Below are 27,349 nucleotides of genomic sequence, written 5' to 3'. Positions count from 1 at the left end.
AAGTTAAAGAAGCTGAAAAGCTGAACAGAGACACCATAGGCAAAAGCAACAAATGAAAATTAAAAGGCAGAATGCATAAAACTAGTACTATCTACAATGCTGTAAGTGATAACCCTTATGTGAAGAACCCTACAACCCATATTGCCACAACTGGCTAAAGCATAGTAATGAAGTTTCCCAAATGTTGTAAACCATCACATAATCACTTTCATCCATTACCAGAAAACTGTAGAAGTGACAATTCTTGCAAAGGCAAAAATACTTAAATTCATCTAACCTTTACAACAACAGCTGCATTGGAACTATAGGGACCAGTAGAAAACTGTCTGCCATTCAAAGCTAAGCCAATGACTGTATCCCGAGACAAAGTATCAGCAGATAGTTCTCGCACCACTTCTTCATATGGGATAACACCATCATCTCGCAAAACAGGAGACTCGAACAGTAGATCAAGAAGCAAAGTCAAGTACGGACGAAGTGTTGGTCTTAATGTAGAAGTGTCCAAAATGGCAATTATCTGAAAACATGTAAAATTCATTTTACATCTTTTTAAAATAATAAATCTTTCCTATTCTGACACAATACTGCCATAAATATCAAATGTTTCTATAGTTTCAAAGAAAACCCTTTCACCTGGGAATGTTCCAAAGAAAACACATTCACCTGGGAATATCTAACAGGTAGATTTACAAACCTCAACGAAATTAGAGTGAAGATCATCTAGCTGAAACTTGACAGGGAGATTGCTGAGAAGCTGAGAAAATGACAATTGAGGTTGTGATGTTCCTGAAGTACCATCTAAGTTGATGTGGTTGTTATAGGCATTAATGGGGTGGAAGTTTATACTAGAAACACCTGGAACAGGTACTGACTGCAGCATTTCTGGTGGAGGAGGAATCTATAAAAAAAAAAATGCAAGAAAATGTAACACACAAATCTTTATTTCACATGGGAAATACAAAAACAAAATGTTACAATAATTTCATTTGAAGACATGCACTATCAACTACTATATTTGGTTCAGGCAATGCATCTAAAAGTCAATAATACTATATAGGGGCAAATCCTTCCTACAGCCTTCTTAACAAAGCCTGGGTCCCAACAAGTTCAAATTTAACACCATTTGGATCACACTTATCTTTTTCAATTTACTGACAGAACAATAGTGATGTTTCTACTATCTATTTTCCACTTAATATTTTTTTGTAGGTTCAATCAGGAAGTTGTAACACTGAAGACATAACACATTTTATCCTCAGAAGCATTCTTGACACTTATTGCCAACTTCATATTTTCACTATACTATCTATATTTTTTATTTCTCAATGTTTCAGGTACACCATCCCTAAAGCCACCACTGCGTTGATGTCTATGGTCTAGCAAAGAGCCTTGGTTGAAGGAACCATGTAAGACATCTACTGGTTGAAGTCAAGGCTCAGGAACCACTTTAGCCAACAAAGAAAATCCTGGTGCAGTTGCAATTGAACTGCTATTCCTGCCATCACCAGTTGGCTGTCTACATAACACCCAAGTCTTATACCAGACCAATGAGCCCGGGCTGCAACTCACAGAAAAGTTCATGTGGCACCTTGCAGAGCTATATAGCTTGGATGAAAAACAACTTGAAACTGAAATACCACCCCTGCCTACTTAAACCAAAGGTATTTCCTCAATGAAGAATTAATCAGGATGTGGAAATAATAGATGTCTAAGGATGCCTGGAAGTTCCCGTTCCTGATGAGCTGTCACAGTGACTCCACAATCTCCATCTTGAAGGCTCCTTCAACTGACAGATTATTGATTGGTAATAACCACATGTTACTTTCAGGACCAGAAAGAGGCTGAAGAAAACTGGCAATCAATTCCACAATTCCTCAACTGCCTATCAGGCTTAGTCTTCAGAAAGGAGTGCCAGCAAGAAACCTTGAAGACATCCACTACTTGCAGCATTGCACCTGTCTCCAGTTAAACTTTCCAATATTTCTGGAGACAAGCCCCAAATGACTGAAGAATTGTCCTTGGACAAAGAAAAACCTCAATTTCTCCCATCTCCTCTTCCTGGGGATTCCATCACAGATTGTTCCCTTTTACAAGGATGGAAGGGCAATAAATGCCTCCTCAATAAAGTCATCCTGATGGGTGGTCAAATAAGAGTACCTCAGTGTAAGGATGAACTTGCAGAATAGCTCCTCTTGCCCAAAGCAGAATATTGCCTGAAGGGCAACCCATAAGTTAATCAAGGTTGCTCTGCTCACAGCTGAAGTAAGCTTTTAGAGAAGCTTTTCCACCATAACCTTAGAGAACAGGAATGGATCAAAGTCTGATATCCCCAGGCCTCGTATGTATGAGTTCAGAAAACAAGACAGGTCCAAAGTGGCTGCGACCCACTTAATCACAATGTTCCCTACTACGTAAATAATTGTCAAAATCTAAAGGACTACTGTAATGCTCTGACCAGCAAAGGCACCATCCCCGCCCTTAGCAACCACCTCTGTCAGCAGCAAACTGATGGTTCCAAGGACCCATTTCTGCAAGCTGGTAATATCATGGAACTCTAGAGAAATCATTTAGTCATGCATGCCAACCTCTGCAAGTCAAGAGAGCTACAGGAGACAGGAAGAAGGACACCCAGCTTGCTTTGCTATTCCTAACATGGATGTCTGAGTGCACCTGGGATGATCATCCCCTAAGGAAGATTCTCAGCCAGTGGTAGGAGGGGGCTAAGGAGGGGAGAGAGGAGATTCCAGAGAAGTCATCGAATGATTACACCATCTAGCTGTTCCTCTGCCTTACAGGCTGGGTTTGACATCCACAAAAATTTTTGCTGTCCAGCATGTTAATTAGCTGGCTTACTGGGTTTTCCCTAAGAGTTATACATTCTCAACTCTGCCACTGAAGCTTTTCTCTCAGGCCAATGCAGTCAGTCACTAAGACTGAAGACATCACATAACCAGTCCATCATAAGAAAATGCACCCTCTTCCAGTATAACATGGGTCAACCAAACAATGCCTAGTAAGAAATATGAGTTTCAATGCCTATTAAGAAATATGAGAGTCTTAGGCATAGTCAGGCAAGACTTTCTAGTCTTTCTGTATGGGTTCACAAGGTTATAATCTTTAGTAATGAGGAATGTCTCTCCTTGTGATGATTGGCTGTGGACATGAGATCACTAGATGTTCTCCCAACAAACATGCACAACTTTTCTTGCAGCAATAGACTTGTACAAACTACCTGGAACCCCAAACAGCAAAGACAATGCACAAAGAGTAAAAGGTACATGAAAATACTATATTCAAAATCTTACGTTTCCATCAATGTCAACTTTTAATATCAAACCAGGTAGACAAGGATGGAAGCAAGAATGCAGAAATTAAGAAATTTTACCTCAAAACAATCTACTATTACAACCACTGGCTCATTCACTGTTATGCTACACATCAAACAGTCATCTACACAGCAATTTCATTTTCAAAGTAAAATTCATCAATTAAATTTCTGTATTTTCCTCATTAACAAGAAAAAAATATAGTGAGCATAACAACAATCCAACAAATAGCTTGAGTAAGTTTTAGCAAAGCATCACATATATTCTTACCTCATTTGTTAGTTTAGCATTTTCTACTTTGTCTTCCCATATTTTTAGCTGCTCTTGGCCAAGGGCTAACTTCCTAGCTTCAATCCTCTGTTTCTCCTCCTCTTCTAGTCTTGTTGCTTCTGCTATGGAGGGAACACCTCTGATGACAACTGAAGGACTCTTGACAAGGTAACTATTAATCATCTGAATCCAGAACTTGTCAGACTCTTGTATCAAATGAGTAAACCACAACTTCTTGTTAAGACGAACATCTAGCTGAAAATATTCCGAACAATTAATTCTTAAATAATGCTTTACTAGCAGAGAAAAATATAAATTTTGTACTGTCAACATATAAATCCTAAATTTGGCTGATCATCTTTATAAAAATCTGACTATTTTTTAGCATACTTAAAACACATGCACTACAGTACAGATAGCAGCCAAAATTATTATAAATGTCATTTTGATGCTAAGTATTAGCTATATAAATCATATAAAAGGATATGAATCACAGAGCAATTCAGTTGTCACTCACTAACAATCATCAACTGAATCCTCAACTGTACAGGGGATTCCATTAACAACAAACCATGAACTTTGTAGTCATAGCAAGACTTTGAATTACTTACATGTTCACATGTATATCCGTATAATGCATCACCAATGACATTATCTGCAATGGTATCATGGGGAGAGGTTTCTAAGCGGCTATCTTGCCTCAAAATTAAATTCTTAAGGATGTCTCTCATAACAATCATGTCTATGGTTGCTCGTCCAGTCACAAGCTGTGTTAGTGTCTCCATCAAGAGAGGCTTTACGTGATCAACCTTGTCACGTGGTACTCCATTAAACTCAAGGTAGCAGGCTGATACAGAATATTCATAACAGCTATAATGAACCTGAAAAGATAAACCTCATTTTGATTCCTTCATCTACACTCACTTATGTTTAGTCAGCCAAACAATTTTTCACCAATTACCAATATCTATGCCAATGCCACTTGTATTTGTAAACCATCTCTAATAAGTGCAGTCATGTGCTATGTCAGCAATAGAATCCTAATGTTTTCATTTACAGAAGTAATTTATCTTAACCATACTAAATATCTGAAGACTACTTGACTTCCTATAGTACCAACTTTTCTTGGGATCAAAATAATTCAAATCAAATCTGTAAACGTATTCTATAAACCTTTTTGCAAAAGAATGCACAATCCCAATCCCTTTAACATTTCAGTTCAAAAAGACCAATAAGTCATATTTCTGGACATGCAGAGCTTATTCACAGCATTTACTCTAGTGAGGTGAAAACAGAAGCAGGACAAAGCCCAAGTAGTTGGAAAGTTATAAGGGAAGAGACTATAATGGGAACTGATTACTAGTAAAAGCAGAGTCAAGCAGCTTTGGGCTGCAGGGATTGATTGATTGATTTATGGTTACTCAAACTGGCATCAAACATCCAGGTGATTGATGCTGTTATGAATTTAAATAAGAAGTTAAAAAAACTTTAAAAGGAGTTTCATATGAAAATATCTATATATATATATATATATATATATATATATATATATATATATATATATATATATATATATATATATATATATATATATATATACAGTATATATATATATATATATATATATATATATATATATATATATATATATATATATATATATATATATATATATATATATATATATATATACATATATATATATATATATATATATATATATATATATATATATATATATATATATATATATATATATATATTAGTGCAAACCCTTCTGTACAAAGAATACACTGAGTAACCTGGGGCACCCACCATCTCCTTTCAGTAACAACTTACACTCTACATAGTTGAACAGTTCAGAGCACATTTACATGATTTTTGTTTTGATTTTCATATTTTTTTTGTGATTTACTACAGTATTTATTATTATAATACATGCCATAGTTTCTACATATAAGATGACCTTTAAATCATAAAATTCACCCCTAAAAATTGGGGGTCGTCTTATACTACCATTCTAAAAATCAAACCTTGAATTCTAAGTGATGTCTATCGGTAGGCTAGCCTCGGCCTCGGTGCGATAACCACCAACATTATGAAAAGATTCACATTATGAAATAAAGTGATAATAAAGGTAATAAAACCATTTTTACCTTATATATTCATAATAAATAGCCTATTCAAGGAATAATTCCATATCAATGAAATCAACTTTTATCTATGCGAGGCCAGCCAGCTGACAAAATGTAAATACCAATTATGGTTGCGCTCACAGCAACCTTTATCTTTCGGTAACGTAGTGTAATTATGGTAATACTGTAATAACATTTAGGATAACATAACATTCATTTTCCATTAAAAATTCAGGCCGTTTGTAACTGTTTAGAACAATTCAGTCATATGAACGATAATTATGTACGATAATTATCATACTTTATCATATTGTTGTTAGGGGTTGCTATGATTGGCGACGAAACTTAAACAAAACAATTGTTTCCCTTTTAGGTGATGTGTATAGGAAAAACATGATCGTTAATGAGCGATCTCATGCATCGTGTGACCCCCAAATTTCACCCGTAAAAATGGTTTTATCATGTGTCTCATGTATCATGCAAGTTCCTTTTTTGAGAGACCAGATTACTATGGACTAACCTCTTTTACATCTCTTTATCCCATCTTCCAGTTAGATAAGTTAAAAAAAGTAAAACCGAATGATAAAAGTATCGTTAGTCACGTTATACTCATTACGTAAACAAGTACAGCCATAAACAACCGAACAAGAAACAACTGTTTTGCTATGAACAACCAAAGTGGATAACAACAGCTGTTTTGCTTGTCTTTCAACCATCATGCGATAGTAAACAATTACTGTAGTTATGTTACAAATCAAGACTCTGTTTGCTATTTTCACTTGATTTCATCATAATACAAGCAGTCCCCGGTTTACGACAGGGGTTCCGTTCTTACGCCGCGTCGTAAGCCGAAAATCATCGTAAACCGAAAAATCGTCGAAAATCGTTAAAAATCCTAAGAAAACCTGACTTTTAATGCTCTGGGTGTATTGAAAACGATGTAAACTGAATTTTTATTGAGTTTTTCATCAAAAAACCCTCCAAATTTTTATTATTCTGCCATTTTGGAGCCGTATTTCTTCCGTCGGATCAGCGTACGATGCGTCGTAACCCTGGAACATGCGTCTTAAACCGGGAAATAATTTATAATGAATATACCTGAAAAGCGTCGTAACCTCGGAACGTCGTAAGCCGGACCCGTCGTTAACCGGGGACTGCCTGTACGAGTTTTACGTATTTATCGTTTATCAGCGTAAAAATAGCAGTAATGTGTTCTTTCATGCCCAGTAGTTTTGATTAAAATACTTTCTCTCCAATTTTAATTACGGTTGAGTTTCACCCATGTTGCCGATGCATGATAATTTGTAGTCATTAGCAGCTTGAACATTGTTTTCTCAGCTTCAGCTACAACTTGCAGCTTAAATTTAGCAATATATTTCCTTGCCGATCTTTCATTCATACCGAATAAAGAGTACTGTATAATGTAAAAATATATCAGTCCTATTCTAATTAGCGTCATTTGTACTACAACCTATGGGAATTGTGTATTACCGTACGATGGTTGAAATACAAGCAAAATGGCTGTTGTTATCCGATTAGGTGATAAACAAAACAAGTTTCTCAGTCGGTTGTTTATGGCTGTACATGTACATTTATGCAAGAGTATAACGTTACTAACAATACTTTTATCATTCTCTGTTACTTTTTTAACTAGAAGATGGGATAAAGAGTTGGAGGAAAAGGAGCTGGTCTATTGTAATTTGATCTCTCTCTCTGCCTGTACACTGCTGCCTGCACCCGCGCAAAATTGAAAAATATTTTATAAATATTGTTGTATCGGTATTAACTGCTTACCCCATTGCAAAATCGAATTATTGTAAGGTGAAATATCGTAACTCGAGCACTACCTGAGTATTTTAATAGTTTTATCACAAAAAGTGGATTTAGTCATGAAAATGAGATGAAAATACAGTAATTAGTAAATAATTCTCAGTGAAAAATACCATGAATGGGTGGATTTTCAGCGAATAATGCGTATATACGTTCCATAGAGAAATCTGCAAATCGTGAGACCATGAATACGGGGGGTTTACTGTATTCGCGGGGGGTCTGTAACACATCCCCTGCGAATACGGGGGTTTACTGTACATACAATATTACTGGATACAGTGAAGTAAAGCATAACTTGTTGAAAGATCCATGGAAAAGACGTATACTCGTTATGTTTGTATTTTATAATACGATACTAATATGTGAATATTACATACGCTAATTTTATATTTTGTGTATGATGCGACCCCCTTAAAATTAACTGCAAAATTAGGTCTTCAAAAGTCGCATGATACGCGAGTATATACGGTATTCTGAATTTCTAAGGATACAGTAAGTAAAACACTATCTGTAATAACATCATCTTTACATAACCAGTATTTCATAAGATACCTGTTGCAAATGCTAGCCTACAAACATATGATTTTGTAATTTAGCAGTCGTCTTATATTACAGATGAGATAAATTCATGAAAATGTCATAATTTTTTATCTCGTCTTATCTAAAGGTCATCTTATACACGAAAATGTACAGTACTCAGTTTTATCCATTCTTTCCTTTTTTTCATCTGTTCTTTTCTTTTCACATATGATCACTCTATTCTGTGGAAGCTTTCTAGTCAAACCTGTGGACTTTTGGTTTGTTATTTACAAATATATGGACAACAGGAATAAAAAGCACTCACAACAAAGAATCACCACTGATGTGGAAGTCACATTCTCAGGGCTAAATTCTATGTAATTCATTTGTGTAACATTTATGTTTGTTTAATACAAAAATCTACTAATGTGTAATTCTATGTATAAATAAAAGAAAATAATTAGCATACACCATGGCCTTTCTCTTCTCAAATGGAAATTTAACTTCTTTAACTTTACCTTTCTCCAATTTTCACTTCTCATTCTATAGCAAATTCCCTTCGGCAAGCCCTATAAGTTCACGACTCAGTGGCATTGTTAACCTAATCTAAAATAATGCATATAATAGTGTTAAAAACAATACATATGATACAAAATGTACAACACTGGATTGGTAATATAGAAAAATTTACTGGTTAAAAGCACTATCAAAAGGTTGTAAAATAAACATATACAGTGTCACCAAAGGGACAATACCTGGCTCTAACAGTACTCCCCTTCCACAATTACCTCCTAATATGAAGGACAGAAGCCTACAATTTTTTTATTTTACTGTAGAGTGGTTAAACTGGTCCATAACACAAGTAGCAGCAAACAAAAAACAGTACAATATTTTACGAAAATATATACTGAATGCCTTTCAAAAGACAAAATGTTTCAACAGAAAAAAAAAAAAAATTATCTTACCATTAATTGCAAAGGATTACAACCTCATAATACAAAAAATGTAACAAAAAATGTGCAGAGTACTTACACTACTGGCAAGAGGATCTTCAACTTCTACAAAAATACTTGGCAATGGAGAAACAGATGAGTGGGTTAAATATTCCATTAACACTCCCATGCTGATAATGCTGCAATATAAAATTTAAAACAGGTAAAGATGCTGTTGCACATTAAAGCTTCCATATACAGTACAATAATTTCCTAACGTTGCCTCTACAGACAGTACAGTCCACCATAAGGCTATATACAGAGAAGTGAAAGCATACAACCACCTTTGATATAGACTACGAGAATGCAGCTATTAAATTTCATAACAAAGACTTCAACAGTACAAATAAAAATATAATGCGTGAAGTAAATTAATGAGTCCCACAAAAACAATTGCGTGACATGAACAATGTGCAAATGATTTTAATATGCAGATGTATTGGGAATTATTAGCAGGTTTCAAAAATATTCAAGTACTGTACTGTACTGTACTGAAGACTATCACTATAATGCTGGTGCACCTCTGACATGGATGCTGATGATATACAAAATACATAGCATACACTAACTCTTAAGAGGCAAAGACAAAGATCATAACAGATCGCCAAACAGGTATTTTTCAATACCTGTCTACTGTAAACAATAACTACCCTGATTTAGAAAAAGGAAAGCACAACTCAAGCCTATATTTCTGGAAAAATTGAGGCTTTTTAAGTGTTGCATATACATGTATTAGGAAAAGAAAAACCCGCTTGAAGTGAAGTAACTAAAGTAACACCAAGTTTTACCAAATACTCAGTTTCACTAGATACAGTGTTACCTACAGTATGTACCATGAATCATGGACTGGTAACATCTTGAGTGTTACATGAATAGTCTTGATTTTGTTGCAGTTCATCCTAAAAGCTCACAGACCAAACCCCTTTTCTGGTTCACTGTCAAGGTTAGCAAATACATCATTTCACATTTCAGAAGAATGAAAACCTATAAGAAGCTTCATCATCTCGTGTACATTTATTTACAGGGTCAACAACCAACCTTGAAGAATACTACAAATGATTAGTCTTTGCTAACTAATATCACCTAGATCTACCATACCCTTTTAATATTCACCTGAAAAAATATGGGGGTGATTAAATACATACTCTACAACTTGCACCTACTTCAAGATTGCTTTGAATAAAGCTAGCTGGATCTTTACAAGAAAATTGTTAATCCAAAACAAAATAAAGTACTTACTCATTCATCTCTGTAACAGCTGATGGTCCACGCCAGGCTACAAGAACTAAACCAGTATCTTCTGTGTCACTAGGGTATTCTACAAGTTGATCAACACAATGCTCCAGAGGAGGTACAGGGCTTTCCCAAGGTCTGACATAAGGGTCCAGTGGTCCCTACAATGAGCATGAGCAGACATGGTCATCAGAGAGTACTGTTACATCCTTTACAATGAGTAAAACAATGCATTATCCCACATATTACAGCTGCAAAACTATATTGCCAGAATTTTTTACTATATTCTTGTACATCAATGAAATTCTGTACTATGTTTGTACTGTAATTTATCTGAGGACAGTGATTTGACTACATCACATTATAGTATATAGTATTAAGGATATTTAGTGAAAATGTATTCCAAATAAATTATGACCTCAATAACCAGAGGAATTTTAATTTTAAGGTACAAAAATATGTTATTGTAATAAACTATTTCTTTAGTAGCTTATCAGTAATATGTAGGTATAATTGAACTTGCATTCTTAATTATTATTATTATTATTATATTACATTATTATTATTATTATTATTATATTACATTATTATTATTATTATTATTATACAAGAGATAAAGAAAATAAACCATGACTGCCTTATTTCCCTAGAGGACAATAACAGAAATTGCCTAAAAATAAAACCACAAGGAATTTTTCTCACACCTACCTTTGATAAGATTTTCTGCTCAACTGATTCTAATGCTGCAAACACTTCTTCAGGTTCCACTTGACCAGTGATAATAATATTCAAATTTTCTGGTCGATAGAATTCACAATGATAATTACGTATCTGGAAATACAACAGACTGAATGTGAATTACACTTTATAATAAAATATGTTGTAAAACAAAAATCAGTAAAACAGTATAACAAATTCCTCTATTACTACAAAAGTTCCTATCCAGTTACTATGTTTACGACTGCCAATGATTACATTTCCCAAGGTCATTCATAAACTAAAACTATGAAAATTACTTCAGCTACAAATGAGTGTCCTTATTTACAGAAAAATATGTTGAACCTACAGTTGACAACTACTAATGTACTCCTATAGGAAAAAAAATAGTGTTCTGACTCAAGCATTAAACGCTAAAATTTTCTGTCTTTTTCAAGTGTAGAACAAAAATTATCACAATACTAATACATTGAGTAAAAAGTTCAGGAACATTAGAAAACTGATCACTAGAACTGAGAACACAAAAAAGAATAAATGATGAGTCATGCAATTTCACTTCACCCAACACTAAGCTTCACATCAGGTAGTCTTACAATATATGTAGATCAATTTGACGGATAAGCAATATAACATTTTGAAAACACACGAAAGTATAGTATCTGTGGCTGTGGACAGCACTCAAGTACTACTGTACATTAAAAATCACATGAATGCATTGGGAAAACATTACCATAAAAAATCAATACTTCATAGTAAAGCCAATATAAAAATTGTAAAAATCTGCTAACATGAAATATGTACTACCTTTTCATTATTTGTACTTTCGCGGAGATTTTTCATGATGCCACCAGTCTCTGAACGATAGCCACTAGGCTCAGGATACATTGCAAGAGCCATTGCCCTGAAGCAACGATCACTGTCTGAGTTCTCTCTGGCCTGCATCTCTGAGTACACCACACCAGCATCTTCTCCATCCCCAGTTATGTGGTAAACTTCAGTTATAAACCCAGATTCCTGGTCAAAAAAAAAAAAAGCATACTTGTTAACAAAAAAACTATTTCATAGATAAAATTTGTTTTATTTAATTAATGACACTGCATCATGTCAAAGGTAGCAGGACAAGTTTAACAGCTAGTTTTAAAAAGCAAAGCAACTGTTTGTAGATGATGTAAGCATTCATGGTTATGGGGCCCCTAAATCACCTTATGTTAAAGATACGTGCAAATTAGCAGAGAAGACGGCAGGGACCAATAAAAGTTATTAGCACTGTAATACTTTTTAAAATGCCAAATAGCTACTTGAAAAGGCAGCACTAAGAATACAGTAGTTGTAATAATCAACTGACAACTAAATGAAGATGAGCACCAAGTTGACATGCAGCAACTAAACTTGCTTTTGATTTATAATCCCTAATTGGCTGTTTCCTTGTGTAATCTGAATGTTTATTTTACTTCGTGAAATTAAGTCACATACCCTAGTGCTAAGAGCTAAAATTGCACAGCTACAACTCAATCCTTTTCATCAAGAAAAACAGTTTGAGTAGTAAAATACCTATTTACTCAAGACTATAGAGCCTGTCGAGAACATAACCAAGTATACGTGTCAGGCCTCTCAAATGAAATGTTGGAAAGGCCGACTGGCACCTTTAACAATAATAAAGGTATACATCAACAGCAGGCTTATTGCATTTTTACTTCCTAAACAACAACCCCTAACACTATACTGTAATTGTTTAATATGTATTATACACACTGCATATATTTTTCCCATGCTGATACTTATGTATAATTGTGGACCACAGTCATTTTAACACCCTATAGTGATTCTGTGAATAACATCTCCCCAACACCATTCTTCCTCCTACAATGCACAGATAGTACCAATATTTCCTGAAATATTTTGCTTAAATTAAGCTATAACTTACACTTACCTTTCAATTTAAATGATTTACCTCTAAAATGCATCACTTCTAAAAGGGTAGAAGTGCACAAATCCTAGAGCTGATAAGTAAATAAATATGATACAATGAGGGGCTACCTACTTCTTCCAAGTCAGATTCTCGGTAATGTCTCAAGAGCTCATGAGGCTCTCTCAATATATATATATATATATATATATATATATATATATATATATATATATATATATATATATATATATATATATATATATATATATATATATATATATATATATATATATATATATATATATATATATATATATATATATATATATATATATATATATATATATATATATATATATATATATATATATATATATATATATATATATATATATATATATATATATATATATATATATATATATATATATATACATACTTGGGGAGGGGGTCTTGCTGAATAAGAGGTACTCCTCACTTTAATTGCAACTCTAGACTTAATCTACTACCTCTGGCCAAAAAATGACATGACTGAATGAACAAGATTAATCTTCTACTTTATAACATTCAAAATAAACATACCATGTCTAAGCAAATACTGTACTATTTTAAATACAAATAACTCATTGCAAAAAGTTCTATATTATTATCACCATCATTTCCTATGCTGCATAACATATATGGCTTACACGAAATTCTGTGACTCTTGTCTTTCCTATGTCTGATTTTTCACAAATCTTTTCTCTCCAGCCTCCTTTCCCATAGCCCTCACCAAAGTAAGTCTGGATTTTCCAACTCTTTTGGTGACCAAAGTACTATTCAATAACCCTTGTATGTCTGCTCAAGAGTGAACTAATAAAAACAAAAGTTAAATAACAAATTCTTATGTGCACCTACGGTAAGAGTAGGGTACAGCAGATGATCAAGATATATCGGTAGCAAATTCAAAAATCCCTCGCTACCTGCAGTCTGGACAGTGTAGGCTGTGTGATCTGTATCTGTAAAGGGTTTACAGGTGTTAGTCACATAAAAATATATATAATAAACCATGTCATTATAAAATCCATATCTGCACTACAGAACATGTAAATTCAGTCACAGTTATCAAAATGAGCAGGCAAATTAAATGTTGTCAATTGTATTATAAATAATACCTGTCCATGCATTGGTTCCTGATGCTAAACATCTGTTAGCTAATAAATCCAGAACACCTTTGAATGGGTAATCTTCACTCCCAAGGAAGACCAGATGCTCCAGCGTGTGAGGCAGACCATCATCGTCATGTGCTTCAGTGGCTGGAAATAAATTTTCACTATTATGAGTAAAACAGTATGGGTCAATATGTTTACAATTAGGTAAAATAACTAAAAGTTTATTTTATAAACCAACAAAAGCTTAACAAAAGGGCAACAAAAAATTAAAAATAACTCAAAGTGAACATCCTCATGCCTTTTTGAACTAGGCTATGTGCAATATACACAGATATGTCAATTTTACCATTATTTAACACTACTCTTCTAAAACAAGAAAATCTGTCACTAGCCTACTTATCACACTTCCATTTGCTTGTGATGGAAAGCTAGAGAATTTTTAATTTAAGATAGGCTAATATGAATTTTTCCTAGATATACAAGTCCAAAAACATTTCATTGGATATAGGCCTATCTTTAGCATATGCTGGTCTGGTCACTGGAGCTACAAAGTAATTAACCAGCAGCAGGTTCACCCATAACTTAACAATGAAATACCCATTGCCTAACTAATTTACTAAGATAGGCTGGGTAGCTTTGAATTAGTCCACCTGTACCACATTTATCTTTACATAACATAGCCTATGCCAATGGACTTCTTCTTCTTCTCCTTTCGACCTTATTAATCCCACTTTACAGCAGGGTCAGCTGCTCGAGTCAACTTTCTCCATCTATTTCTATTCCTTGCATCTGCTTCCCCCCGTCCCACCTCACCCATATCCCTCCTCACCACATCCATCCATCTCATCCGCTGACGCCCCACACTCCTCTCCCCCATCCCTGGCATGTTCTTAGCTCTCTTGATTGGTTCCACCTCCTCTCTCCTTATTCACGGCCACAGTATCTCAGACGAGCTTCCCTGGCCTTCTCATTTACGTTACATATAACCACAGAGTCTTCTTATATATGTCTTGACTCTCCCTCCTTTCCAGCAGTGGTATTCCAGCAATCCATCTCACCTTCCTCATCTCAGTTCTTTCCAACAGTCCCTCCTCTTTCCTCTTGGTGCCCAAGTTTCTGCCCCATATAATAGAAGAGGCTTCTTTCGCTCTCTGTCTCACTGCTTTCTCAATACCTCCCTCCTCTGCTATATTGATCCCAAGCAGTTAGACTCATCGTTCTGTTTGAGCACCGTACCACCTCCCACTTGCATGTTTACTTCTTCATGTCCTTCTTTACTACTTTTAGTCATTAGCTGTCTTTCCAATGTTCACTTTCAATCCTTTCTTTTCTGGGGCTCCTTTCAAGGACCACTAAATCATCAGCAAACATCAGTTCCCACAGTTCTTCTTTATTCCTTAATCCTATGGACTTAGTCTAGCAAATTCTAATATACAAAATATCACATGGCAATTATCTTATTTACATTTGGATTGGCCTGTGCCTACAGTCTGAACTAACTTTTTAACTATTTAAGCTCATTCTCTCTAGCTTATGTTAGCCTAGGCCTACCTCCATAACTCTGCTTTCTCTTGCCTTTACTGTACAACCAACACTCAATAACATTAGGCCTACATCACAAGTTCGACTTACCGTTTTCCCATGTTGCTGTCGTTCGTTAGGCTGTCCATAAACCAACATCAAGAACATGGGAAAATGTCATGTCACATTCTCCCAGACAAAGAACACAGCGAGACTTCGTGTAGGCCTAACCTGAGCTGGTGCGAACAGACTAGGCCTACGTAGTACTTACCTAGTGTAAAGTATCCGTTGACAAGAGGTCCCTCGACTCTGGCCAAAACTATTTTGAGTCCAGTACGTCGGCTTCTGTATTTAATGACAGGTATGGTACCACTGGCTTTCAATTCACAAAGGAGTTCATAATTGCTGGCAAGCGTGGAATTCCTGCCATTGACTTGATGTTGACTGGGAGCCGCCATTACTATCGCAGCTGTCAACAAAAAAAAAAGAAAACGTAACCAAACTATTCAAGGGGACACTATTACATTTCTACTCATATTTATTCGCTATTTTACTCGTAAATTGACAATTTGAGTAAAATTTTCTTTTGTTCACTGTAGTTGGTTGCTTTCTGATTTACTTGGACTGCTCACTTGAATCACTGGAAAATAACGAATGCTGTAAGCACCAACTTTGCCACTGTTTTTTCAGCAGACTCAATGTCACCTTAAGCAAGGACGGAGCCAGCACGTACAAAAATAGGTATTATTTTATAAGTACCCAATACACGATATGAATTTGTAATCTAAATTTTTTGAAAAAAATTAATCAAATTACGATTTATAAAGAGACAATACTGCCCGCCCCCCTCCATAGCTAATACGGCAAAACTGTAACCAGTAAACACCCCTAAATTACGTTAGGTTGGTATTTTTATGTTCTTTTAGTGCTCTGTTATTTCCTAGACATTTTTGCATGAAAAACCTAAAATAGTTTTTCATGCAAAAATGCCTGGCGGGAGTCTTGTTGGCAACTTATAAAATTTTACCCAGAAATATTCCCCAAGTATAAACGCACTCTTTCGAATCAGGTATAGTTAATCACCCACAATAATCTATTTTCTATATCTTTTACGAAAGGTTTTTTTTTTTACCAACAGTTATGAAAACCGTACAACTCAATATCAGGTACTACCCGTACTTCTTAGGTCCAAAATTTCTTGACATCAGAACTAAAACTTATATATATATATATATATATATATATATATATATATATATATATATATATATATATATATATATATATATATATATATATATATATATATATATATGTGTGTGTGTGTGTGTGTGTGTGTGTGTGTGTGTGTGTGTGTGTGTGTGTGTGTGTGTGTGTGTGTTTATAGAAGGATTGCTAGGACATTCTTGATTGATTTTCAGGTAAATGGAAACCTTTTTAGCGTGTAGATGCACTTCAGGAGCTGGAACCCTTGACGGATAACGACCGTGAAACCAAGAGATCGGAAAATCTACAAGTGAGATGTTATCTTTTCAAGGCTGAGCTGGAAAATTCCCCTTCCCAAATAGAACAAGGTTCAGAGATGAGAACAGAAGAGTTACTAGTAAGATAGTTATCGTGAAAATTCCAGCGAGATTATGATTATCTTTTCAAATCTTATTAATCAGTGAGTCGAAAAAGCTTTGATGCTTCGTGACTTAATGTAAGTCAGGATAAAAAGTTAAATGTAAACCCTCAGCGGGTCGGTGGTCTCGATCCAACTGTCTGACAGGAGAGTTCATGTCAGATCCAATTTATCATGCATCCCACAAATTCAAATCCTTCTAGATAAGCAGAACAATATTCCTCATTTACACGGCTACAAAAACTTTTCGTTCAGTTATTAACCAACAAGCAAAATATGTATATTTGAGCAATCCATCTGATATTTTGAATTCAATTGTCTTCGGAAGAATGGACAAAGACGGCAAGGAATACTTCACCTGAATCTGACATCTTCCAGATGCAGTAAAACTATTTGCAAAAACAGTCACTGAATTTTATTGCCGTCATGAACCTAGCAATCCTTGACCATGAAACGGAAACAAAATTCTTTTTACAAGACATACAATTCGTAAATTGTAGAAAATAAAAAAAGTAAGGTTAATCACGGTGTCGCCTCAGAATTATACCAGTTGAAACGTGTTAAGCTGAGGATTACGCGGTATTCAGGAGCAGCCACTTACACAAAAGAATGAATGAAGTAAGAAGTTTCATAAGAAAAAAGTATGTATCTCTTAGTCTAACTCTGTCCCTCACTCTGACTGCCCAAAATACTTTTAAGACTGAAAACCATATGGCTGTTTCTAGTAAAATTTTCTTGCGACAAAATAACATGACCGCCATGTTAGGTGATATAATCGAAAACGACAAAGATGATTGCATTTCAGAAGAATAATTGCTTGAAATATATTTAAGAGAAGCGCTTGCCACTTAAGCTAATTGCACAATATTTGCATTACAGCAGACCTATGTGCGGTGAATTGCAAAAAGAAAATGATTATCAGAGGTTACCCAATCACTTGACAAACGAGTTCACCTCACACTTCTCGACTGCATATTAGCTAAATTCACAAGTGTAATTTTTCTCATTTATCTTGTAAGGGTGAGTTGTTCAATCTTCCTTTAAGCTGAAAAGTTAAAAGTTATAAGCATTTCAATAGAATTTTTCAAAATAAAATTTTGAAAGCTGGCGACTGGAATTAGAGATGTATTCTTTCAGATAAGTAACGCAGCTCTATGATGAATCTTATTTCTTTCGGAGATGGAATCTTATCTTCTTGTCATGGAAATCAAAACGGTTATGTAAGTTCCAATGTAGAGATGCTTAACAATTTACGAAAGAAAAATTGTTTATAATTTACTTCACAGTCCGCAATCATTTTAGAAGAATAAATGAAAAATTCTATGCCATTAGCGAAAGTTCTGTTGTTCCAAACTGCACGTGGAAATCCGCAGGACATGCTTACGTGAGATAAGGTTTAATGCAGTATACTATCTGTTATTTAAAAAACACGCATTCACCCCACTTAATATAATATTCTGCACAGACTTACGTCACCTAATCTTTATTTATGCCGTTGGCTTGCGTACGAGGCTAATCTTATTGTTGATTTTAACTAGATTGTTTTCTGATCCAGATGATGATCAGTATCTAGTTCATTCACCCTTCTCCCCCTCCCACTTCCTCCCTCCCTCCCTGTGACTTTGTGAGGCAGCGTTTAAACACATTGCTTTCGCCGATAAACCTCAAGTAACGAATGCCCTTTGGAGACGGCCAGTTTCCCATGAAATTCCCTGCGAGAATAATTGCTGAGCAATGCAACACCTTTGTTCAACTCTTCCAGGTCTCTGATCAGGGAAACTTCTTGTTCTTGGTAGTTTTCTTTGTATTAAGCTTCATATTTGGTCAGCCAGCGAAAATTCTACTTGTAGCCACTCCCTATAACAAAGTTGCAGAATGTGATAATTCAGTGGAGTTCCTGGAAGCTACATCGGGCCTCCAGTACTTTATATATTCAGCTTTTGTTGTCTTCTCAGTAATTATCATGAGTCGGCAAAACTTGAGTCTTGAAATTCCTGTGTCGTTTCAGTTCTTTTATTGAGCCACAACGTTATCCTAATATAATAAAATTCATAACATTTTTTACGTATTCATAATGTAGTGAAAGGAATACATAAAAATTTTTACCTTTTGAAAAACCTGAATTTTTCCCATACCGCTTATTCAATTTGCAATAAATAAGATAAAAAAAACGTATATTGGAACACACCTTCCAGAACAACACCATAATGATTCAGGACGGCGAGTTCTCCATAAATTTCTGTTCTGATGAACACTAGTCCGTTAAAAACCTACATCGGGGCCACAACGTCTTCCAAGGCAACAATGCACCCAAATGTCTGACGCTTGCTGATAACTATGCAGTCTGCATCCGTAAAAAAAAAAAGGAAAAAAAAAAAAGTTCTTTTCAAGCTTATGCTGAAATCTCGGGATTCAGCGAGGCAAAAAAAACTATATAGCCTCAACTGCCGTACTGAAATTAATTAGCGTTGTCAGAATAAAGACAAACATTAATTTAAAAGAATAAATGACGCGCTGTCCATACGATATATAAATATACATGGACATAAATCACAGCATACATATTTATAAAGGACAATGTAATGCACTGTCCTATTCGTATGTACGAAAGGAGAAATGACCAGGTACCATGATAGATAACCTGAAGTCAGAGGACCCGAGAGCGAACAGAGACAGAGCTTCACATCAATTACGGCAATTTTGAAGACCGGGAAACGGCGATTACAAACAAATATTTTTTAAATTATTACTAAGCTAGGAATGTTTCTAGTTGTCACTTTTTTTTTCTACTAAGAAGAAAAACTGTTCCGCGTTGCTCTGAAAATTCTAGCCTGCTTCCTTAATGCATTCCCAAGACATGAGTGTCGACACACGCACCCATGTCTGGCAGAGATTATTGAACGATGACAATCTTTAGTGAGAATGACTCTCCTCCACCACCCCAAAAATAATTGAAAACAAGCAAAAAATCACAACGAAAGCCCATAGCAATGTGCAATGTAGTTTATAAACCAATGCCTCACTGGCCCCCATCATAAACGCGTCACATTTAGGTGCCTGAGAGTGTCTCCATACGGGCGTTATGTAATGAAGTACGCTGCAAATGAATCGTGATGGATGGGCCTTTAGTAGTATTTGGCCCGAATCGTTGCATCTGGCTGATAGGAAGATGATAGAAAGGATCTCAACATTATACGGCAAATGAGAAAGTGAGGGTTTCGTCTCACCTGTCTGATTGCCATGCTCAGACGCAGAGAAAACTATCTAATATGAAATGTCTTTACGAAAGTTCTATTATAACCAGGTTAAGTTCATCTGAGCGTGAAGCGCATTAGTCTATATAGAGCTTTATCAGTAAAGGCTTACCCCGAGATTTCTTCAGTACCAAGTTACATGAAAAATTAAGAAGCAGGAAATTTGCCTAGGTAGATTTTCGGAAATTTAATATTTATGTATTGTCTCGCTGCACGTATAGTTTATCTTCACAGGCCCCATGAAATGTGTGGTATCAATACACTTATTTAAATTTTAATAGCCTGAAAATTCATCATAAACAACAGGCTACTATCGAACATCTGCGAAACATTTTTTTGGCTCCCAATGAAAAACTGCCAAGGCTTAAAACACAGTTGCATAATGAATTTATCATTACAAGCCAGCCATATTATATTCAGACAAAATTAACATCAGGCATTTAAAACGGCAAACACAGACAGACTGAGTTTCGCAATTATTCCTTTTAATAATATGGCAATTGTAATAAAGCAACGACCAGTCTCCATTGTAACCAACATCTCAATTTCATCTCCCTCCTTTGAATCTGGGATACAGAAAACCTTGGTGGAAGATTTGCACAGGAAAGTAGCAAACCGAACTTCAAAAAGATCATTTGACAAGCGCGTTGTCATCACCTGGTCATCTGGAAGGTCTCATTAATTAAGCAACAAGAACTACTCAACAATATCAACTGTATTATGGTATGTGTACCTTTGTTTGTACATATTCATATCGAACCTTTGACGCCGAATCTTATCTGGCGCATGTGCGTCACTGCTGTGTGGCTGGAATGAAGAAATCGAATGTGAATTAACTGATAATATCTGTCCACTCAAAAAAGATTCGATCGGAAACTGACTGACTTACACCGAACTTAAAAAAAAAAAAAAATCCGAATGTAATCTTACTGAAACTACAGTAGACGACCAATCAAAAAAACTAACTGAAATGTAAATTTGACTGACTCGAAAAGACCTCGAATGCAAATTCAATTATATCTACATGTCCACTTCCAGAGAATTCGAATGTAAATTTGGCTGAATTTTTATGTCTGCTTCAGACGAATTCGAATGTCAATTAAGTGAATTTAAACGTCCACTCAAAAAGAATTCTAATGAAATGTGACGGAATTTATACATCCATTAAAAAGACTCATACATAAAACAGCAGAAATAATTGTTAGTCTAAGCACTTGAAACGGCTGTGTTGAAAACTGCGTAGGTGAAACATTCCGTAACATAGAAGAACCTGTTTAAATGTTCTGAGAATTTCAATGGCTCGTTCTAGCTTCAACTGATCCTAATTAAGATGAAATTTGCTCTGTCGCCCCATGAGCGTAATAATTTTTCCACTGGGCAGCAATACCAGTTAGAATCCGGAAAGTAATTATCCAACTGTCCACAAAAGCAGGTAGACAACGGCCATTACGCCCAATTTATATCAACCTGCTCGACTTCCTTAACGAAATCTTTCAGCATCTAGCTGGATGCCAATGAATTCATGCCATGTCACGTTTTTTTTTTGGGGGGGGCGGGTAGATAAGTTCCCCCCTTCAAAAATCAAGGACAAGTGCCTAATCCATTTCTCTTTTCTGTCAGTGCCACTTTTTCCACCTCCATAATTTGTTTGAACTCGCCTTTGTCTTATGGACATCGATAAGTGTCACAGCTTTTGTTGTTTCTGTTTTTTTTTTTCCTTTTTGGAAAGTGTGAGTAGGTCGTAGGCAGAAGAAAATATTTTAGTAATCTTTTTAGATTGTTTTTTGTTAGCTTGTCCAACCCTTGTAGTAAAAAATTAAAATATAAAGGGAAAAAAAGAATTCGTAGGATTTTATTGAATAAGCTAACACGAAACCCTTTTCTTTACAGGACTCTTCTGACTGGCTGTAAAAAATATAATAATAATAATAATAATAATAATAATAATAATAATAATAATAATAATAATAATAATAATAATAATAATAATAATAATAATAAGAGAAACATAAATTTCACTTAGTGCCTTTTTCTTGTTTGTCGATCTTTATCAATAATAATAATAATAATAATAATAATAATAATAATAATAATATAACGCTAGAATATTGGGTTGTCTCTTGTCAAGGATAATACAGACGAATTTTGGAAGTTCCATTAAACATAATAACAGCAAAAACAGCAGTGATAAAACTGAAAGATTATGTAAAGTAAAGAAATTAAGAGTATGAATGACGCCCATGTGCTTCAAGACACTTACCAATGATGTTTTTAATTTTCATTTGCTCAAACTGTTCAATATTTACGGCGGGAACTCAGTGCTTGAGGGTCAAGCCATTTGATCTCTGATTTGTTCACACTAAACAGTAAGTAAATTTCGCTCACAAGTCACGTCAAAAGATGATTAATGAGACTAAATAAAATAAATAAAGTCAGTCTGGAATTGCCTGTACCTGTTTCTGTAAGCAGTACGGCGACCACGGGGGTTAACAGACACCACGACGAAAATGACGATGACGCAAAGAAACAGGAGAACTTGCAAAGCAACATGCATGGCGCAGTCTGTTCAAAATCAAGGACGCGATGTGATCGAGAAAAAGGTCTGAGTCTCTCATCATGAACCATTAGGCGTCCCCGTCACACCCCTGTCAAGGCGTTCTCTGCTGAGGCACAGTTTGCATACGACATGACAGTTTCCTGATTCATAATTTTGCTCTGCCTCCTTCTTACAAGGTGGCTCTGTTGTCACTTTTAGTGGATCGAGTTTGATCGGTACGGCCTTGACGTAAAAAATGAATCATCCCAGAAAACAAGATAGGTCAAAGTTAGTGAATATGTTTGGTCTATCCCAATCTATCTACCATCTGCTGTAGACTACTTCATTTTCCAAATACTTTATGGTCTCTTCGCCACCATCCCAACCCTCTCTAGCTCGTAGGGCTAACAACAACAGAAGCGAAGAATAACTTCCCTTCCTCTAAAAAATACCTATTTTCACTTACTTTGTGGATCTGTTTGTACATGATCAACAACGATCCCGCCAACTGCCTGCTTTCACGAATGAAAGGTTTTACAGAGGAAGAATTTTGTCCTTGTTTTTGTATATATCTAACTTGAAAAGACCAGACGCTCGCAACTCGAAGCAATATATGGAGGTTAAAGTTACATTTTGGCAGTTGATATCTTCTGCAGCATTCTTTGTCAGATCTTACACGGAGAAACCCCCTTCGAAAATTATCTGAATTACCACAGATCGTTATCAAGGCATGATGGCTTTATAAGTTTTTGCCAAAGAGCATCAATTTTGCAACTACGATAAGCAACGCTCTCTAAAAAGGAAGGTAACAATGTTTGGTAGTATAGTACTAATGGTAGTAATTGTAGAGATTTGTTTGTGCAAAGGTTACAATCGAGACCACTTAGATAATCTCGGTGGCCAGCTCCAATCGCTCCAATGCCCATGGGCCTTGCATGAGAGGTGGAGAGGGAGCAATGACGACGCGGAGGAAGTGAAGTAAAAATCCCAGAGGATGTATTAAGGTACGACCCAGTGGTTGCCAATCGCCATACGCAACGGGAGGTATGATGGATGACGGTCTCTCCCAAGCAGTAACCTTCTCTGTTTTGATATGACTTATTCAATCCGCTCTCGCTGTTCAAAGTGTATTAATGATACAGAACAAAGTCCTGTCCTATTTCTGTACTTGATGCGTCCCAGCAAGTGGGCAAATAGCAAGGATAAGTTTATTAGTATTAAAGTGTTCGTATTACTAAGAAAACTGATTCCCGAGATTGAATTCTGTGCATTTACAATGGAGTAAACGCTGGTATCTTAAATGTGCTGTAAGAAAATGTATGATAAATTAAGGAATGTACTTCTATTTATTTCTTATCTATTGGCCCTGTAAACGCAGATAAGGATAAAGGCATTTGAATAGAACTAAGATTATCTGAGATTATGTGAAGTGCCAGCTCACCAGGCAATGTGTGCATTTGTCAATATAACTAATCTAGCTTACTAAAGAATACACACACACAAATAATATATATATATATATATATATATATATATATATATATATATATATATATGTGTGTGTGTGTATGTATGTATGTGTGTGTGTGTGTGTGAATGTTTGTGTGTATGTGTGGTGTGTGTGTGTGTGTGAATGTTTGTGTGTATGTGTGAATGTTTATTTACAACTACGCCTGACAGTGTAATGGCAAATCTATTCGCTTTTGCAGAGTTTTTACTGTGGGAACACATCAATAATAAATATTCCTCTATCATAACCCTCGGCGTTCTTTAAGCACAAAAGCAATGCTCTTATACCGCACAATACAAGAATGATAAAGCAATGGAACAGTGATTGTTGCATCTCAGAAAAGAAAATATATATTAATGAAACACCTAGGCATATTGCATATGCAGTACGTGAGTCGAACATAACTCATTAATCAGTAATGAGAGAGAGAGAGAGAATCATGAAATTAATTATAAGTTAATGGAACAATGATTGTTGCAACCCATGAAGAAAATAGCAAAAACACAACCAAGCTGCACAATTATGTAGTCTATAAAACGGACGTAACCCATGAGTTACCTAAGGGTCATGTGTGAGAGAGAGAGAGAGAGAGAGAGAGAGAGAGAGAGAGAGAGAGAGAGAGAGAGAGAGAGAGAGAGCGCCTTTCAAGTCATTACAAACGTACAATGTTACTTAAAATATGTTGTATACGTTAAGCATACACTGTGCATATGAAATGATACAAAGAAGTAAGTCCTTTAGTTCATGGGAAAATAGTTCTGCTGTGACACTGAGCATCATTAACTGTCGGGCGACCGTGCAGACAAAATCGGAAAACACTTAATGAGTGACATCAACTGTTACAAATGGGGGACAAACAAGCCTCCTACGGCGCCGACGACCAGAGTCGTCGAGACGCCATGCTACAAGTACTGTACAAACGAACCATACCTGCAGATATGACGGCCAGCAGGAGTAAGGACAAGGCTGCCATGGCTAGGGTCGTTTTAAGGGGCAGCTTGCTGCACGGAGTCGCTTTCGGAAGCGGGTGGCAGAGGAAGGCGTGTATTTTAGCCAGTGTCTTGGGTGGGGGGCGGTGGTGCTGCGAAGGTACAGAGGAGGAAGAGAGTCGTCCTATGGTCTCTTCTTTTCTCGCTCTGTCGTTCTGGGTCGCTCTCTCCTTAACCTTCGGCGGAGATCACTGGAGGAGGAGTAGGAAGGATGGCTTGCTCGAGCGTGTGGTGGTGGTGGGGGTGGTGGTGTCTTTCGCGAGTGCTTGTGCTTGTTTGGACTGTAGGTGTCGTTTGCTTGTGTTGCTTGTTTAGTGTCGTTGCTTCGTGCGAGTGTCGTTGTTAGTGTTGTCGCCGGTCTTTGCCGTCCTAAAGGGTGGAGATGAGGGAGGCTTGCTGGTCAGCACCTCTCTGCAAAATGAAAATACATGTTTTCAGGACGAAATGCTACATTGCTGGGATTGCAAATAAATCATTTGTAAAGTAAGCACACTCTCATTTACATTACACACACACACACACACACACACACACACACACACACACACATATATATATATATATATATATATATATATATATATATATATATATATATATATATATATATATATATATATATATATATATATATATATATATTATGTATATACTGTATATATATGTAGATGTATAGTATCTGCATAAAAAGGCACTAAATACCTTTCATAAGAAGGAAAGTATATCCATTTCAGTGCAATACTGTTTCAACAATTCAGTTAGAACCTACAGCCGTGCTTGAAGCAATTCTAAATGCATCCTTTCGAGGGATTTTAGTCTCTTTCATATTAAGAAGCAACTATTTTCAGTATTGTTTCTTTTTACGTCAGAAAATTAATAAAAATGGTAATAAAATTAGGATGGAAAAATAAAACCTTTAGTTAGTTTTGAAAGATGAACAACAAGGTTGCAAAACGTTGGTTTTATTTGCTCGCCATAGTACTATGACAATATTGTTTGTTGAAACGTCATCTATAAGATTTTATGGGCAATAAAACGTAAAATATATAATTAGATCGTAAGATCTTATAGTGCATCCACACACCCATAACTCACTTCTGTCAGCATAAAAGAGCCCATAATTTAAAGAGGTATTGTTGATTTTATTCTCTTTATGACCGTCGTTGAACGATCTCATGCGCCAGTTGTTTAATATATAATCCCGAGGCTATTTTGATTTTCCCGTTACTAACGCTATGAAATTTCATCCAGGAATCCTTCCTTCCCTGTCTCTTTGAATTCTAAGGATGGTGCCTTTGTCACAATCATTCTGCTGATAAACATGCAAGGACCTCAAAGACTTCCGAAAGGACTACAGGTATTTTACTCACATCTGCAAGAACATAAAAACATAGTTTATCTAGCAATAAAATTCTCTCTCTCTCTCTCTCTCTCTCTTTCTCCTGAACTTTTATTCACATGTTCCTTGTGTTTAGATTTGTCTGAATTTGATATGCACTATATTTCTTGGGAAAATATGTACCCTGAAGGAAGTAGAAGTAAAAATATTTCTTCCTTCAGGGTACATATTTTTACTTCGATCGTATCGAAATGGAAATAAGAAAAGTTATGCCAATAAGAGATGCACATCTTTCCTAATTACTAATTAACGGAAATGTTTTCAGGTTTGCCCCCAATTACAGCATTTGCAATGAGTACAAAAAATTATTCAGTCTGACATCTCAGATCGAGGTGGTAAAGATGTATATTGTGTATGTAAACACAAGACAAGTATAGTCGAAAATGAAAGCTCTGTCCTGGACACTTTATCTAATCTCATTTTTTTAAAGTATT

The 27,349-nt window shown here is 35.6% G+C and overlaps 1 protein-coding gene across 4 annotated transcripts in view; it reads right to left on the bottom strand.

Moving 5' to 3' along the window:
* Positions 1-27,349, bottom strand: part of LOC136852614 (uncharacterized protein C05D11.1-like) — a 203,762-nt gene that overhangs the window by 25,400 nt on the left and 151,013 nt on the right. For all 4 annotated transcript variants that reach the window (XM_067127501.1, XM_067127498.1, XM_067127497.1 and 1 more), the window contains 12 exons: positions 25,458-25,927; positions 15,875-16,072; positions 14,086-14,226; positions 13,829-13,929; positions 11,827-12,036; positions 11,014-11,136; positions 10,312-10,466; positions 9,113-9,212; positions 4,208-4,477; positions 3,597-3,851; positions 695-898; positions 278-517 (listed from right to left, as the gene is read on the bottom strand). In XM_067127501.1, coding sequence (XP_066983602.1) covers positions 278-517; positions 695-898; positions 3,597-3,851; positions 4,208-4,477; positions 9,113-9,212; positions 10,312-10,466; positions 11,014-11,136; positions 11,827-12,036; positions 13,829-13,929; positions 14,086-14,226; positions 15,875-16,072; positions 25,458-25,500 — 2,040 coding nt within the window. In that variant the 5' untranslated portion in view covers positions 25,501-25,927. The remainder of the gene's footprint in view (positions 1-277; positions 518-694; positions 899-3,596; positions 3,852-4,207; positions 4,478-9,112; positions 9,213-10,311; positions 10,467-11,013; positions 11,137-11,826; positions 12,037-13,828; positions 13,930-14,085; positions 14,227-15,874; positions 16,073-25,457; positions 25,928-27,349) is intronic.

Source organism: Macrobrachium rosenbergii, chromosome 25 (assembly GCF_040412425.1).
Source record: "Macrobrachium rosenbergii isolate ZJJX-2024 chromosome 25, ASM4041242v1, whole genome shotgun sequence".
NCBI lineage: Eukaryota > Metazoa > Arthropoda > Malacostraca > Decapoda > Palaemonidae > Macrobrachium > Macrobrachium rosenbergii.
Note: the sequence above shows the minus strand (reverse complement) of the source record. Positions and strands in the feature narration are given on the sequence as shown.